The sequence below is a fragment of the Mus caroli genome, chromosome 3, assembly GCF_900094665.2.
Source record: "Mus caroli chromosome 3, CAROLI_EIJ_v1.1, whole genome shotgun sequence".
NCBI lineage: Eukaryota > Metazoa > Chordata > Mammalia > Rodentia > Muridae > Mus > Mus caroli.
The window spans coordinates 49,566,341-49,582,322 of NC_034572.1; the positions used below are offsets into that span (position 1 = coordinate 49,566,341).

At 36.0% G+C, this 15,982-nt stretch overlaps 1 protein-coding gene across 10 annotated transcripts in view; it reads right to left on the bottom strand.

Moving 5' to 3' along the window:
• The window catches only part of Nbea (neurobeachin), a 543,806-nt gene that overhangs the window by 379,491 nt on the left and 148,333 nt on the right, over positions 1 to 15,982 (bottom strand). For all 10 annotated transcript variants that reach the window (XM_029475176.1, XM_029475174.1, XM_029475170.1 and 7 more), the window contains exons 12-18: positions 13,332 to 13,484; positions 12,069 to 12,237; positions 10,537 to 10,616; positions 9,706 to 9,768; positions 9,517 to 9,614; positions 7,942 to 8,034; positions 2,562 to 2,670 (exon numbers count right to left, since the gene is read on the bottom strand). In XM_029475176.1, coding sequence (XP_029331036.1) covers positions 2,562 to 2,670; positions 7,942 to 8,034; positions 9,517 to 9,614; positions 9,706 to 9,768; positions 10,537 to 10,616; positions 12,069 to 12,237; positions 13,332 to 13,484 — 765 coding nt within the window. The remainder of the gene's footprint in view (positions 1 to 2,561; positions 2,671 to 7,941; positions 8,035 to 9,516; positions 9,615 to 9,705; positions 9,769 to 10,536; positions 10,617 to 12,068; positions 12,238 to 13,331; positions 13,485 to 15,982) is intronic.

A 15,982-nucleotide genomic window follows, 5' to 3' on the forward strand; every position in this document is an offset into this window, starting at 1 on the left:
TAAAAAAAAAAAAAAGAAAAAAATTTAAAAATAAATAAATAGAGAGAAGAGGGCATAAAATTAGAAGGGAGACATGAGTAATGTCTGTGAGAAGTTGGAGGCAAAGCAGTTCTTTGATATGATTAAACTATATTGTACAAATGTATGAAAATTGAATACAATAAATAACATAATTTTTGTAAAAAAAAAAAAAAGAATAATATACAGAGCTGGGCGTGGTGGCCCACACCTTTAATCCCAGCACTTGGGAGGCAGAGGCAGGCGGATTTCTGAGATAGAGGCCAGCCTGGTCTACAGAGTGAGTTCCAGGACAGCCAGGGCTACACAGAAAAACTCTGTCTAAAAAAAAAAAAAAAAAAAAAAAAAAAAGTTTAAGAATAATATACAGAAATTGTCTTGACACTTTACTGCTTTTGTAAGGCAGTATATATGCAGATTACTTTGTGTGGCAATTTGAATTGTTCCCATAAGCTAATATATTTGCATGCTTAGTGCCCAGCTGGTAAACTGTTTGCAAAGACTGGGAGGTGTGGCCTGGTTAGGATAGATGTGTCCTTGTTAAATAAGGTATGTCACTAGGGGAGGACACTGAGAAGCTTCAAAAGCCACCAGGCAGTGTCACCCTCTCTGCCTACAAGATTCTCAGCTACTCCTCTGGCACCTGCCAGCATGCAGCCAAGCTCCTGACCAGGATGATAATGGAGTAATCCTCTGAAACTCTAGACAAGCCGACAATTAAAAGCTTATTTTTAAAGAGTTGCCTTGGTCATGGTGTCTCTTCCCAATAGAATTGTGACTCAGACACTTTGTTACAAGGGCTGAGAAGGGTTTGTTTTTTGTTTTTGTTTTTTTTTTTTTAGTGGAAATGATGAGATTTTTTAACACAATTCAAGACATCACTTTTACAAATGGTTCTTACACTTCATCTCAGTGTCACCTCTAACTTAAGGTGGGTAATTATTGCATAGTAGAAGAGGAAAAACAAATAGGATGTGGGGGTAAAGCTAATATTCACAATATATGTGAATACTGTCTGTGTGAAGACTATGGACGCACACAAGAAAACCAATACTCATAAAAGTTCTTAGACCAGCATAGGACATTTCAAAACAATTACAGGTAGAAGTGTTTCCAAAAGAAGGAAAATATAAACTATAAATTTGTTTTAGTTAGGGTTTCTATTGTATAACAAAAATCATGACCAAAAGCAATTTGGGGAAGAAAGTGTATATTTCATCTTACAACTCTCAGGTAGCCCTCCACCTTTGAGGGAAGGCAGGGGAAGAACTCAACACAGGAATTGAAGCGAAGGCCATGGAGGAAAGCTGTGTACTGGCTTGCTTTGGTTTTACACAACCTAGTACTTTAACCAGACTTTGGCTACTCTGTGGGTTCTTCTTTTTTCCACCCTTCTCCACCCCTTTTCTTCCACCCTTTCAACCTCCTAACTCTAGATAGAAGAGAAAAAGGATAGAAAGGAAAGGGGGCGATTTTATCATTAGATGTAGCCTCCCCACCCCCAGCCTGGAACCTGCTGGCTCAGGGGTGGAGTTTCCTGCTCATTCGTTCTGCCACGCCTACTGCTGGACCTTGCCGCTTGGAGCCACACACGTGCCCACCCTGTTACTTGATCCCGAGATTGTTTGGCGGGAAATCGGGTTCCCTCCCCCTTCCTTTAGAACTGGATGTCGGTACTAGTAAAATTGGGCTTTGAACAGGATGAACTTGTCTTGGCCTCGTTTCTTCTTCCTCCCCGTCGAGCTTCCTCTCTTTCCAGCTCAGAGCTGCCATCTCAGTGGAACCGTTCATGTTGTGGGCTGCTGGCCGGCCCCCAACAATTAGACTTCTTCCTGCTGATTAGGAGTGTCAAGTTCCTTGGGTTAAGTTTGATCTTCATTGTCAGGATATCGAATTTCTTCTTTTTTTCTTCTTTGTGCATGGTTACTTAACAAACCCTGGCAAGCAACAACCAACAGCCTACCAACCAACAGCCCACCAACCAACAGCCCGCCAACCAACAGCCTCCCATGCTACTCAGGAGCCTAGCATTTACACACCCCCTGAAAGTCTCCAGAATTCTAAACTTACATAATCACACAAACTATCTGCCATTGCCAGTACCATGCCCTGCTCCAGGGAAATCAGTCGGCGGCTGTGGACAGTCTGAAATAGCCCCATATCCTCCACCTGGGGTTAAATAACACAGTCTTATAAAATTTCTGTGTTTTTTTAAGATACTAAAATTCCCAAATTGTCATTACACAGAACTATCTGGCCAGGGGGTGGCACTGCCCACAGTGGCCTAGAAACTTCCATATCAAACATCAATGAAGAATGCTCCCACAGCCCAATCTCAGGCGTGTTTTCTCAGTAAGAGTCTCTTTCCCCAGATATGTCTAGGTTTGTGTCATGCTGACAGAAGCTAACCAGCTCAGTATTCATCCTTATCTGTAGTGACAGGGATACTAACTGGTGTAGGAGGTGATGCCCATCATGTAAAAGGGAGGTTTCCAGCACATACACTAAGAATTTCTGTCAGGTTGTTGTTGTTGTTACTTTACCTCATAAAGTGTGTTGTATGTAGTGACAGTCACAGTGTTTGTATGCAGCATCAACCTTTCTCCAAGAAGAGTGAAGAGACTATGGGTATGCATAATTTCAACCTTTCGCCTGGAATGGAGATAAACACTATCAGATACAGTGGAGTCTATGACCACATGACTCTGCGCTAAAAAAAAAAAAAAAAAAAAAACCACACAAACAGATGCAGAATCATACAATTAATAGCTTTATCAATATCTACAAAAAGAAGCAACAGTTTATAACACAGCTATCTGCTAATATCCTACAACTTCATTTAAACAGTTCTCAAGGAAATTCTCCATTCAATTAAAATAAGAGACACATTCAAGTTACATAACCATATGTAATGACTGGGAGTTGTTATTTCCAGATTCTAGTAATTGCCTAAAAGGATTTTAGATTTTCAACCCTAACACACAGAATACATAATTCCAAGTCTGTAATATGGTCTGTAACAAATCTTAACATAAAAACAATCGAAAAGATGGTGAAAAAGGAAAAGGAAAAGGAAAAGGAAAAGAAAAAGAAAAAGAAACCATAAAGTGAGCCCATGGACTTGATATTGAAGTCACAGAGAAGAATCCTGCATCTCTTCAGCGCTTATGTCTGCAAGGGCCCACAGATTAAAATAACACTGCTCTATGTTCTCCAACTGATCGATGGGTTTCCCTGATGTTTTGGTACGAATGTGACATGTCCCTTGTAGGCTCTTGTATGTGAACATTTGGTCCCTGCCCAACATCACTACTTCCCAAGACAACAGAACCTTCAGGACATAGTCATGTCTCTGTCCCTCTCCTACAACACTGGAGTTACACACATGTTTTTAGTCGGGTGCTAGAAGTCTGACCCCAAGTCCTCAAGCTTGTGGAACAGGTACATTACTGCCTGAGTCACCTCCCCAGTCTAAGTTGTTGTTGTTGTTTTTTAAAAGAAGGAATTGGGTAGCAGTAGGCAATCAGAAAATGGTGTTTCTGATTTCCATGGCTGTGTTCATAATTCTATTAGAGGGGCATATATTTCTAGATTTATAATTTTGTTTCTAAATTTTTCAGTTCTTAAATAAATAGTTTTGTATTCTGTCTCCATTTACAACTTTGTAAATTATATTAAGATTTCAAAGGTAATTTAAAGTCATTAAATTATTCTCCTAAAAACCAGTAAGTGACTGAGTTTCATGTCAGTGCATGAATATATATTAATTTTATTATCTTTTCTCCTGCTTATATTCTATCTGGTATTTATTAGCAGCAATGTTGTATGCACATATGTATGCCTAAGTAATAGTCTCCTTCATTAAGAAGAGCATAGACTTACAGCGTAAGTCATTTTTAAGAATTGTTGTCTCCCAACATCAGTATACCAGTATGTTATTTCCTTAATAACTTTAAAATTTCCAATGATGCACAATCTTGCCAACATCTTATTAAGTCAAGCTTTTAAGGTGGTCACACTGATAAGTAATAAAGGAACTTTTTACATTCCTCCAGTGTATTATTAAATCTGGTTTCCTCTGCAATGACTTTTCCTTGGATATTTGTCTTCACAACTGCACAATCACAAATTTATATTTATGAATTCATAATTTACATATATAAAATATATCTTTATCCTTCATTCTGAGTCTTCTTTTAAGAAATATGGTATCGTATAAAGCACCTTTATTTCAATCACCAAATTTATTTACTTGGCTGCGGTTTAGATTTGAATATTAAACTATAATTTCTAAGAGTTTTAAAACTTTCTTTTCAAATGTTTTACTAGCTCTGCTGTCATAATACACATAGTATAAAATTCACTTTGCAAGTATCTAACGAAATGAGTGCTCTCCACAACTCGACAGTGTCTTATGACTAGCCCTACAACCCAGTCTTAAAGCATGTTCACCATTGGTGCATTCCATTGGTTCCATTTACACTCAATTATCATTCCCACTGCTACTCCCAAGCAACCATAAATCTTCATGTAGACATTGCACTAAAGGTGAACCCTAAATTATGTAGCTTTTTGCATATGTATTTTTCTGAGGATCGTATTTAGGGGGCCCATTATGTCATATCACAAAGTAGCTTGTGTGTGAACTCACATTTATTTACTCTCCAGCTGATGGACTTTGGATTGCTTTCATTACTTAGCCATAACTAACAGTATGAGAACACTCAAGGCAATGAGTGGTAAGCAGAAGAACGTTCTTCCTCTGCTCAAGTAGACATCTGAGTACGGAAATACCAGGCTGAAGTCTAGGTTACTTGTTTTCTTCTTAAGAACTACAAAAACTTAGAACATGGCTGGAGACTTTCCCCTACAATAGGAATCCATAAGAATTCAATTGTCAAGCTGGGCAGTGGTGCCACACACCTTTAATCCCAAGACTTGGGATGCAGAGGCAGGCAGATTTCTGAGTTCCAGGCCAGCCTGTTCTACAGAGTGATTTCCAGGACAGCCAGGGCTACACAGAGAAACCCTGCCTCAAAACCAAAAACAACAAAACAAAACAAAAAACAAAAAAACAAAAACAAAAAACAAAAAAAATTCAATTGTCAACTTTTGTTCTGGTTTTATTTTCACATGGTTTGATTATCTTCAGATTTTGTGATAGGCTCTTCAGCCAGAGGATATTTATAAGGCTCTCTCTTCAAGTATCTTGCAAGTTTCTCAATCTCAGTTACTGCTGCTGATTAATCTGATTTAATTTTGTTTTTTGTCTCAGACATAGTTTGTTTAATCCAAGACTTTCTTAATACCTTTACAGTTTTAAAGTCCAAGATATGGCCTACCCTAAACCATGATGCCCAGCATAAATCATCCTGCTGTGTTTATGAGTGCTACACAGATGCCAGCAATTACCCTACAGGATGCCAGGCACAGGTGGCAACATGGTGTTTTCCACAAGTATTAGTTATTGGAGGGAAAATCTTTTCATATATATTTGCATTTTTCCATTTTCTAGAAATTTAAATTATAATTTGTATTGTTTGTTACTTAAAAATCAGCCTTCATAATCTTTGCTGTTTTGGAATTATTAATTACTAGTTCCCTCTTTCTGTAGTCATTAAATTCACTATGAGATTGTTTTGTTTTGGTCTAAAGTCTAAAGTTCTAAGTTCTAAAGTATCACTATTCTTTCCTGAAGCTCTGTTTTGTGCATTGACAGCTATGTATATTAATCTAACCATTTATTTTATGTATGTAGGTGTTTTGCCTACATTTATGTTTGAGCATCATGCAAAACTAGTGTTCATGAGGCCAGAAGCAAGCACTGGAACCTCTGGAACTGCAGTTACATATGGTGGTGAGCCAGTGTGTGAGTGCTGGAAAGGAACTGGGTCCTCAGGAGAGCAGCAGTGCCCGTGACTGATGAGCCATTGCTGTTAAATATTTAGATAGCATTACTATCTGATTTGTGGGTTTTATTCTCACTTCAAGCTATTTCATGTCCGTAAGAAAAATGTCAGTATAGATCAGTATTTTAGAACTTTTCATTGATATCTACTACAGCACTAACAATCTCAGAGTCTTCATGGGTATCTGAAGGTGTATCATGGCCAGCTTACTCAGACACTTTTCGTTTTAACTCTGGCAGATGGAAATACATCAATCAGTCTATCTGAAAGCCTTAAAGTACCAGTGCTTCTAGATTCTATTTTATTAGCAATTCCATGTTATCTGCTTAACCTTCAACATTATAAAATATACTTCATCCATACACAACTACTGCTCTTTTGGCTTGCATATTACTAGGTCAAAACTAAAGGTCATGGATCTTACTATTTTTTGCATTAACATAGTCTTCCCTGTGTATTCTTTTGATCTCTATTTGTCTCAGTCATCTAAACTTTATATTTAAAAACACAACCAAGTTTTAATTCTGCAATTAACAGTAACTTTTTTCTAAGAAGGGTGAATTTAAAATGCTTTATATTTATTTTTACAAGTGATGTCTGTTGTTATATACATCTCATTTTACATTACATTTCACTTTTAAGAGTTCCTCTCTGTGTGTGTGTACATTATTCTTGGTTTTATCCGCACAGATACTCATTTTTTGAAAGCTTTCTAATTTCATAAAACTACTTACCTTTCTAAATTCAGAATGGTAAATAAGGCTCCATTTTTAATCAGCACTTCACAGTTATAAATTTAACTTCTCTCTTTCAAAATCCAATTTTTAGGGCATATTTCTAATACTTCATATGCTGGCTTCTGCATATGTATCGAAAGATGACCTAGTCGGCCATCAATGGAAAGAGAGGCCCATTGGACTTGCAAACTTTATATGCCCCAATATAGGGGAATGCCAGGGCCAAAAGAATGGGAATGGGTGGGTAGGGAAGTGGGGGGCTCTATGGGGGACTTTTGGGATAGCATTGGAAATGTAATTGAGGAAAATATGTAATAAAAATATTAAAAATTAAAAAAAAAAGAAGAAAATCCTTTTAAACTCTGTACTTGCTCCACACTCCTGCTTCTCTCAGTCTTCCTTCCTCAATTCACCAACTTATCTCATTCTGTATTATTAGGTCATGAAAAGGATGAACATTTTGGTCTTCCTACTAACTTATACTTGTTTTCTTCTTATTCCTTTCTGTTAAATGTATCCACTGTTTTTCAGCAGTAATTAGTATTTCCACTTATTCTGATTTGCCTGAACTCTGTTCTTATCAATTTCCCCAAGATTTACTCACAGAAACAACTTCATGCGCACTCACAAAGTTTGTGCCAGCATCCTTTTTGCTTTTGGTCTACAGTTGCGCTTTAGACAACATATAGCCAGGGTCACTTCTTTACTTAGGCAAAATGGACAGCACTAGGATTTGGGGAAGGACCAGGCACCAACAGTTAGGACAGTACCAGTCATGTTCACATGCACAGAATACCATCTTACAAAAGAATAAATACGTTCTGGACAACATGGTCAGCAGCTGCTACTTATGGAAAACAAATTTGGGGAAATGTGTTGGTGTAGGATACACAATCACAAAATATCAACGGGGATCACTTTTAGAAAAGAAATACTTTAAACTATTGTGTCAGTGAACAGGCTGTGTTTCCTGGAGAACTAATTGTTCTCTCTTTCAATTAACTCATGTAGATGTGTACTTCATTTTAACAAATATATTTCACTATATTCTTAAAATACAAAAGGTATCTACACTAGACTGAAGAAATTAACTATATTACTCAATTGTGATCTTGCTCTATAATCTATTATTGAAATATTACTTTAGAAAGACACATTTATCATTTCTACATTTTCCATAGTACACTGTAAATTTTTCATATGCTAAAAATGAAATGCAAATCTCATAAAAATTTCAATAGTTATATCTGTAATTCATTATGAAAACATCAACTTACTTATGGCCTAAATGCTTCAAAAAATATCCCAGAACTTTCAGCGCTTGGACCCAGATACTTTCACTTTTAGAAGCCAATAATTTGTAGATCACCCTAAAAAGACAAATGATCTTATGAGCACCTAACTAATATTACAAATGAAAAAGTACTTTACAAATACAAGTCTTACTTTCCAGCGCATTGAACAAAATTCCTGGATACATACTTAGACCATATCTCCACTTCTCTTAGGACATTTTACACTTGAACATGTTGACTTTATCCCATTTGTGATTGCTAAGTGAAACACAGGTGGACACCTACCTTGTTATTTCTCTGTTCTAAAAATTTAGAGATTATTGTTAATATTAGAATAAGACAAGGTTACAAGACAGAGATAATACATCAGAAGGAAAAAAATCACATAAAAACCCATTGCTGAAAGCTATTATGGGATGTAAGTATTAACAATCCTAACTTAGCTCTTCAAGTTTACCGTAGTCATGAGAAACACTTGTTTCCTGCCTTACAGACACAAATATATCATATTACTAGCCTCACAGTTCAGGGATGCATTATCACCAGAGTTTCTGATGTGCAATTAAAACAACAGTAAAGCCAGGCGTGGTGGCACATGCACGCCTTTAGTCCCAACACTTGGGAGGCAGAGGCAGGCAGATTTCTGAGTTCCAGGACAGCCTGGTCTACAAAGTGAGTTCCAGGACAGCCAGGGCTATACAGAGAAACCCTGTCTCAAAAAAACAAAAAACAAAAAACAAAAAACAACAACAATAACAACAACAACAACAACAGTAAAATTAGTTGTTGAGTGTACCACAGTGGTAAGCTTTGCCTCCCATGTGTAATGCTGGGGCTATGAGCCCCAGTGCCACAAGTAAAACAAAATAATAATTAAATGAAATTTATTCTATTTTTTGTTCATTCTGCTGAGAGAGCAAAAAATTTTGAAAGAAATTTCTTAAGAGTTAAATTATATGTTTAAGGTCATGAGCATTCTAATAAAGAAACTATGCTTCCCCTATCAACAATTCACAATTGCCACAACTACAGTAACTTTTCAAATTATTTTAATTTTGGTCTTTGGTTCTAAACTACCTTTCGAATATGTAATTCTCATGGCTACAGCACCACCCCTGCCTCAGTGCATCATATCTAACAGCAGCAAATAAGATCATTTCTGACGATCTTACTACCTTAGATTTTTCCTTTCTCATTCATATTGTTAACTATAAATCTTTAATACATATATAATAACCAAGATATGGATCACTGAATCTGGTGGGTCTCTGTGTGTCTCAGTGTCTGCCTCTCTCTATAGTTCTCTTACATCTTCAATTTGTGAAATGCACCCAATTCTTTATTGTCCTCCTACATAAAAAAATAAATCTGTTTTTCCTCCTATGCAAGGTCTGCACTGGAGAAATTACAATCATTTAGCTTCATCCTTCAGAGTATTTGCATGCAGTTCTCTAGCTCCTCAAGAATATGAGAGCTCGCCACTTTTCCTTTGTTCCCTTCTTACATATATAGAATAGTCTAGGGTGCACACTAATACCACTGCACTTAGGGTCATACCTTATTCCATTTCTTTGATCAAATGCTGGTATCATTGAGGCTGGGTGTTCTGACATTAGAGCCACTAACAACTGTAAGACATCATGAATATTTTCATCCTGCGTAATAAGAAATACAAATATTTAGATAAAATTTGCTCAAAATCTTTTAATAAAATAATTTAAATGAAAGATAAAAAATATGTTATACCTCATGCATTGTAAGTAAATAATTTAATATACTCTGAAGTTCATCTTCTTTCACACCTCGATCCTATGTAAAAATAGTTCATTAGTTAAAGAAAATCAGAAATTGAGACTTTGAAGAAAGGTATCAAAATCATAAAAGTAAACAGAAACGTAAAAGCAAAGTGTTCATTGAAATTTCCCCTGGTTGATAACTTAAATACTATTTTATTTCAAGTCTAAAAAGTAACTATTTAGAAATGTTAACTGAAAAAACTTAGGGTTAGGGGTGCTAGCACGAGCCTTTAGACTCAGACCTCAGGATGCAGAGGTAGGTAGACAGACCTCTGTTAGCTCAAGGCCAGCTAGAAAATAAATAAGACCTTGCTTGTCCCAACAAAAGTAGTTAGAATATTATGATGATTTCATGTTACTATGGACTTGTTATGTATTGCTTCCCTAAAACAATGGGAATTTAAGGAGTTGTGGGATCACATTTGTGTAGTATTTGTACAACTTTGCCTGCATATTCCCTGTAAACCACCTTAGTTTCACAAACCCTCCATGACAGAACACTTCAACCTTAGATAAAATGGAACACATTCCATTTAATTAGGTATTTCTGCTCTACTCTTTTTCGCATGTTCCTTGTTTTATCTGGGACATCTCATTTAGCACATGAGCCATCTTAAAACAAATGTTACCAAAATTTAAGTGCAAAAAATCCCAGTACATTTATATTTTGTAGAGCAACATGAAAAGCCATTCTTAGTAATTTAATGAGAATGATTTTTAAATTCTGGCAACAGTACCTTTTCACTCAATATACTGCAATTGCAAAATAAAGTTATTTTACCTTTAATATGAGCTGTTTCAGAAAAAGCAGCATAAAAGCCCGAAGTGATATGATTTCTTTTTGTGATGGCCGGGGACCATCTAGAAAGAAAATAAGCCATACCATTAAAAAAGTTTAATGCAATTACATTTAAATTCTGTAAATTAAGTGTTTTTAAAAACCGTAATTGTTGATGCTGATGTTTTATGATTTCAAACATAAGAATAAAACTGAATTTCAGGTTTTGGGCAATTCCACATTACTTCCAGAAATCTTTAGATTTAGGAGAGAGAGCTGCTTTAAGATTCCAATATATCAGAATTCACTTGTGTGGAACAAATTTTAGGGAAAGCTAAAGAAAGAGAAAACTAAAGTTACTACAGGGCCCTTTAAGGGAAAGCTACCAGCTGATAATACACTGAATAAAAGAGGAGCTCATGAGCCCACACTGATATAAAAACTGAAAATAAGAAAACCACAATATCTCTGATATCAGGGTGATATTATGTTGGGAAGCATCACTCTGGGCACCTGACAGAGGGAGATACATTCTATCTAGATCCATCTTGAAATAAGTAGGTGAAGCATTGCTGCAGACAGAGGGAGATACATTCTATCTAGATCCATCTTGAAATAAGTAGGTGAAGCATTGCTGCAGAATAGGATATGGACACAGTCTGAACAGGAATTTAGACCCTGTACAAGCATTCATAATTACCAGTAGACACAGGCAGCTGAACATTGTTTATTGAGAGATTAGCATGATTAATGTGATATTCCTGTCTAAAACAAAACAAAACAAACAAACAAACAGAAACACCGGTGTTAACCCTGAAAAAAATGCATACAAAACAGTTAACTTTTACCTTTGGGGAAATATACAGAGAAGCATTGGTAAGAAAACATGTTTTCTATACGTTATTTTCAACTGATACAAAGAATAATGTACATAACTTGAGTGTTTCACACAAAGAGACAGGGAAAAATGACAAAGTTTCTGAGTCAGCAATTCAGCCATCAGGTGATCTACTGGTTGTCGGTGATTTTTTTAGAATTGGCAAGAAAGGTCCAATTAAAAATATTTTAGGGACTGGAGAGATAGCTCATTGGTTAAGAACACTGACTGTTCTTCCAGAGGTCCTGAGTTCAATTCCCAGCAACCACATGGTGTCTCGCAACCATCTGTAAATGGATCTGATGCCTTCTTCCTGTGTGTTTAAAGATAGCTACAGTGTACTCACATAAATAAATAAATAAATAAATAAATAAATAAATAAACTTTAATTTTTTCCAGAAATGTCCTACGAGTGTAGTTTCACCAGCAGTGTATGATGGGAATTATTTTTATAATCTTCACAGTAGTATTGGCTTAATACAGTTATATTTTCCCTTTAAAAAGAGATCTCATTGTCCCAAAATTTAAAAAAATCATATGCAACTTGTAAAATGATATTGTACCTCACAAGAAATCAAAGAGCTAAAGGAATAACTTAGCACATGTGTGCACTGTACCCAGGATCTAAACACAGAAATGAGGTGGTAGAGGTGCTTACCCAGTCCTTTAGGTGTAATGCCGCTGCTGTCAGCAGGGTTAATAACCCAGTAGTAATATTTTAATGTGTGCATTAGCTGCAATACTGTCCCAACTCTGCGTATGGTGGTATAGATGGTAGCAGTTCCAATAAACTCAGCAGACAAGTAGGTATATAGGGAAAGTTGAACCTAATACATAATTAAAGCAAGTTTAGAGTATTTATTAAATATAAATGCCATTTTAATTCAAATACAAATCAGCAAAGGACAAACTATTATAATTTATTTTTGTGGTTTAAAATAATGTTCCGTAATAAACATTTATATTTTGAAAAGTAATAAACACAAACATCCCAATAAAACTGATTTCAATAAAGATAATGCACATGACCCAATTAGGAAAGAAGGTTCTATATCTAAGGATAAAATAGCACTGTCAATTATAAATAAATCTTTTTAAGTTAATTTGGGCTAATCTTATGAGAAATACAATGATGTGGTAGTGGCTGGTGTCTAGGCCAGCTCCTCTGGGAAGGATCTGACAGCAGCCCCCTAAGCACATGCTTCTCCAGAGGAAGAGCTGCAGCTAGCTGCTCAGAGGCAATATGCACATGTGCCCAAGTGCAAGACTCCACTCGCTTCACCTGCTGCCACCATACAGAGTTTCCATTAGATTGTGACCATGCGAATATGACAAGTACATTGATTAGAAGAGGGAACAATCATTAGCTGTGGATTCATGCCATAAACAGTGAGATGAGCTACAGTGAAATCAGGAACACTACTCACTCAGCTATATAAGGAATTTAAAGCTGTAAAAGGACAACCCCAAATCAATATATCCCCATATAGATTGATAGGAATAAATCAAATATCTGGTATACCGCATTATGCAAACTTATAGAAAAATAATGTGGCGTAAACATATGCTTATTTCAAAATATTTATGTCATGATAAAACATCTAAGTTCAAACTGACAGTAATTTGACCGTTTAAATGGTCACAGTGTTCTGTTGTCTTTTCCTGGTCTTTCAATAATATACCGGATTCTTTTTGTTGACAAGGTATGAATCATACCTAATAATATCAAAACTTAGTCCTACGGCAGGCTTAATGTTTAACTGTAGTTTTATTTATTATATTTACATACTGCCTTATAGTGACTAGAAGAAAAAAAAATGCTGAATGTTTTCTACTGGATACATTAAATCTAATAACTACACACTGTATCATTAACTTTTATTTTAACCTAAAATTAAATGAGTGAACCTGAAATACAGACCTTTGCAGGTGTGTGTATCCAGATGGCAGGATTGAACAAAATGTGGTCACAAAGCTGCTTCAGCAATGGTGCTCCATGAGATAAGCCATCGAGGTATTTTGCAAATGATAAAAACTGCTCCAAGACAGCTCTAGTTATATGAACTCTTGATGACTAAAGACAGAAACAGAAATTCTAGCTAAAAATGTCTGTGACATCAAATTACAAAATGTTTATAGGAATAATTCAAATTGTCCCTAAAAGTTTAAATTAAAAGCACAAAATCATATATTGTCTGATAGTAAAAATGTAGTTACATGAAATTTTAAGATATTCCTTTGAGAGCTAAAGGGGTTTGAAGCCCCACAGGAGGAACATCAATATGATGAACTATCCAGTACCCCCAGAGCTCCTTGGAACTATACCACCAATCAAAGAAAACACATGGTGGAAATTTTGGCTCTAGCTGTATATGTAACAGAGGATGGCCTAGTCAGTCATCAATGGGAGGAGAGGTCCTGTGAAGGTTCTATGCCCCAGTACAGGGGGATGGCAGGATGAGGAATGGAAGTGGATAGGTTGGGGAGCAGGGATGGGGAGGGGATAGGGGATTTTCAGAAGGGAAACTAGGAAAGGGGATAATATTTGAAATTAAATAAAGAAAATATCTAATAAAAAAAGACATTCCTTTGAGTGAAAGCTTGTTATGAAAAGCCCAGTCTATTTACAGTTAAGACACTCTTGTCAATATAAAGAAGTAAAGTAATTTATGCATAAGAATCGCAAAAAAAGGACAAAGGATCTTACAGAACTTAGAGTTAAATAATTATGATAATTCAAAAATTAAAGATAACAAAAGTGCTTTTATTTAAAACAGTCCCAAAGCAAGCATAGCAGAAGCTGCTGTTTTATTCCTTTAGGGCATTTCAAAACCAACAAATGCAATTAACTTGCCTCAGCAAAACTCTGCCTGGCCTGGCCTGGCCATGGTGAAGCAAGCCTGACTCATGTGGACACAATGCTCTCATTGGCTTTCAGGATCTCAGACTACTCCAGAGACTGCTGCTCAAATATGGCTTTCTTGGCCCTCTTTCACTACAAATAAAACGTTTCCTTTGACAACACTCTGAACTTCTTCACACAACATTGTTTTGATCTACCATAGTCCTATCACAAATGCTCACCTGTTATCCACAGTGCATGACTAAACACGAGAGACCTGAAACTCAGACCAGTTCTTCAAGATTATAAAGTAGACAGTATCCTATTTGTAACTGCTGAACATTTGAAATGCAGCCTGTCCAAAGTGAGGTGTAAGTTATAATGCTCTAAAAAGCATTCTTAAAAGAATAATTAATAAAATACTAAAATGATGTTTTGGAAATACCAGGCTAAATAAAATTTATTAATATCACCGGTAACTTTTTACTAAACATTTTAATTTGCATTTGATTCTTACATTGTATTTCATTTGGGCAATGCTATTTTATAATTTCAGACAAAAATGTGGTAACATAGAATACATATTGCTCTTCAGCAAAGCTTACAATCTAAACTCACATGCTAAAAGCTTGCCACTGTCAGCAAGTACTCCAATCATATTCCTCTGATAGTAATTCAATTTAGACATGTTTTGAAATTTCTGAGTGCCAGGAAAGGCATCCTCAAAAACATCACGTGGGGCCTCTACAATGCTAAAGAAAGAGAGACACTTGTCTTTTTAATGCTCATTTATGCCACCACCAGAGAGTAATTTTAGATCTATACTTCATCTTTAGAAACACTTTTTTCAAAACTGTGTTTCACTGGCCACTTAAAGTTTTACCATGTGTATGTACAATGAACTTTCTCTACAACAGCATTTGGTTTTCCTGTGAATGGTACTTACTACTTATCTCAGATCATCTATTTAATCCATGTACTTTTCTTTCCTTGGGAAAGAGAGCACACTATGTTATTGATCTTCTCTAGTTCCTTTGTAACTCCTTGGTAAATGTTTTAACTACATTCATACGAAATTCAAAAAGGGAATAAGAACAGAAAAGATACACTGGGAGATTAGAGAGATAAAAAGACAACCAATCGTTCATAAAGTGCTTACTTCGATTAACTGCTTTAATTTTTTCTATTTTGCAATTTGTTTTCACTTTAATGGGTGAAATAATCTTTTAAATGAGACCCAGGGATAGAGACATAGCTCACTGGTAGAGTGTACCCACGGCTTGTGGGAAGCTTTCAAGAAAGCACACACACGACATTTATACCTAGACACTTAATAGGAATAAATCTTAAGCACAATCATCAGAATGTCAGCATCTAAGAAATGTCACTTCTGGGTCTGTGCTGCATGACAGGAAAATGTCATAACCTACTCATTTTATTTTTGACAATTTCATATGTTTTACAATGGGTTTTAGTCCTTGTTGCCCCTGTCACCATGTCTCATTCTTCACCTTCTTTCTTACACAAGATCAAGTAAGACTTCTGTGAAACTGTCTTCTAGATATGATATGCCTACCTACTCATGAACCCATACTTACAAAGAATTGTTTGAAGCCAAGTGCTATGCACACATATAATCTCAGCTGAAAGCTAAGAATATGATGGTGTGTTTTGGAACAGCTTGGCAAGAGAGGTATCTAAAGAGAAGAGAAAAGAGGAGGGGAGGGGAG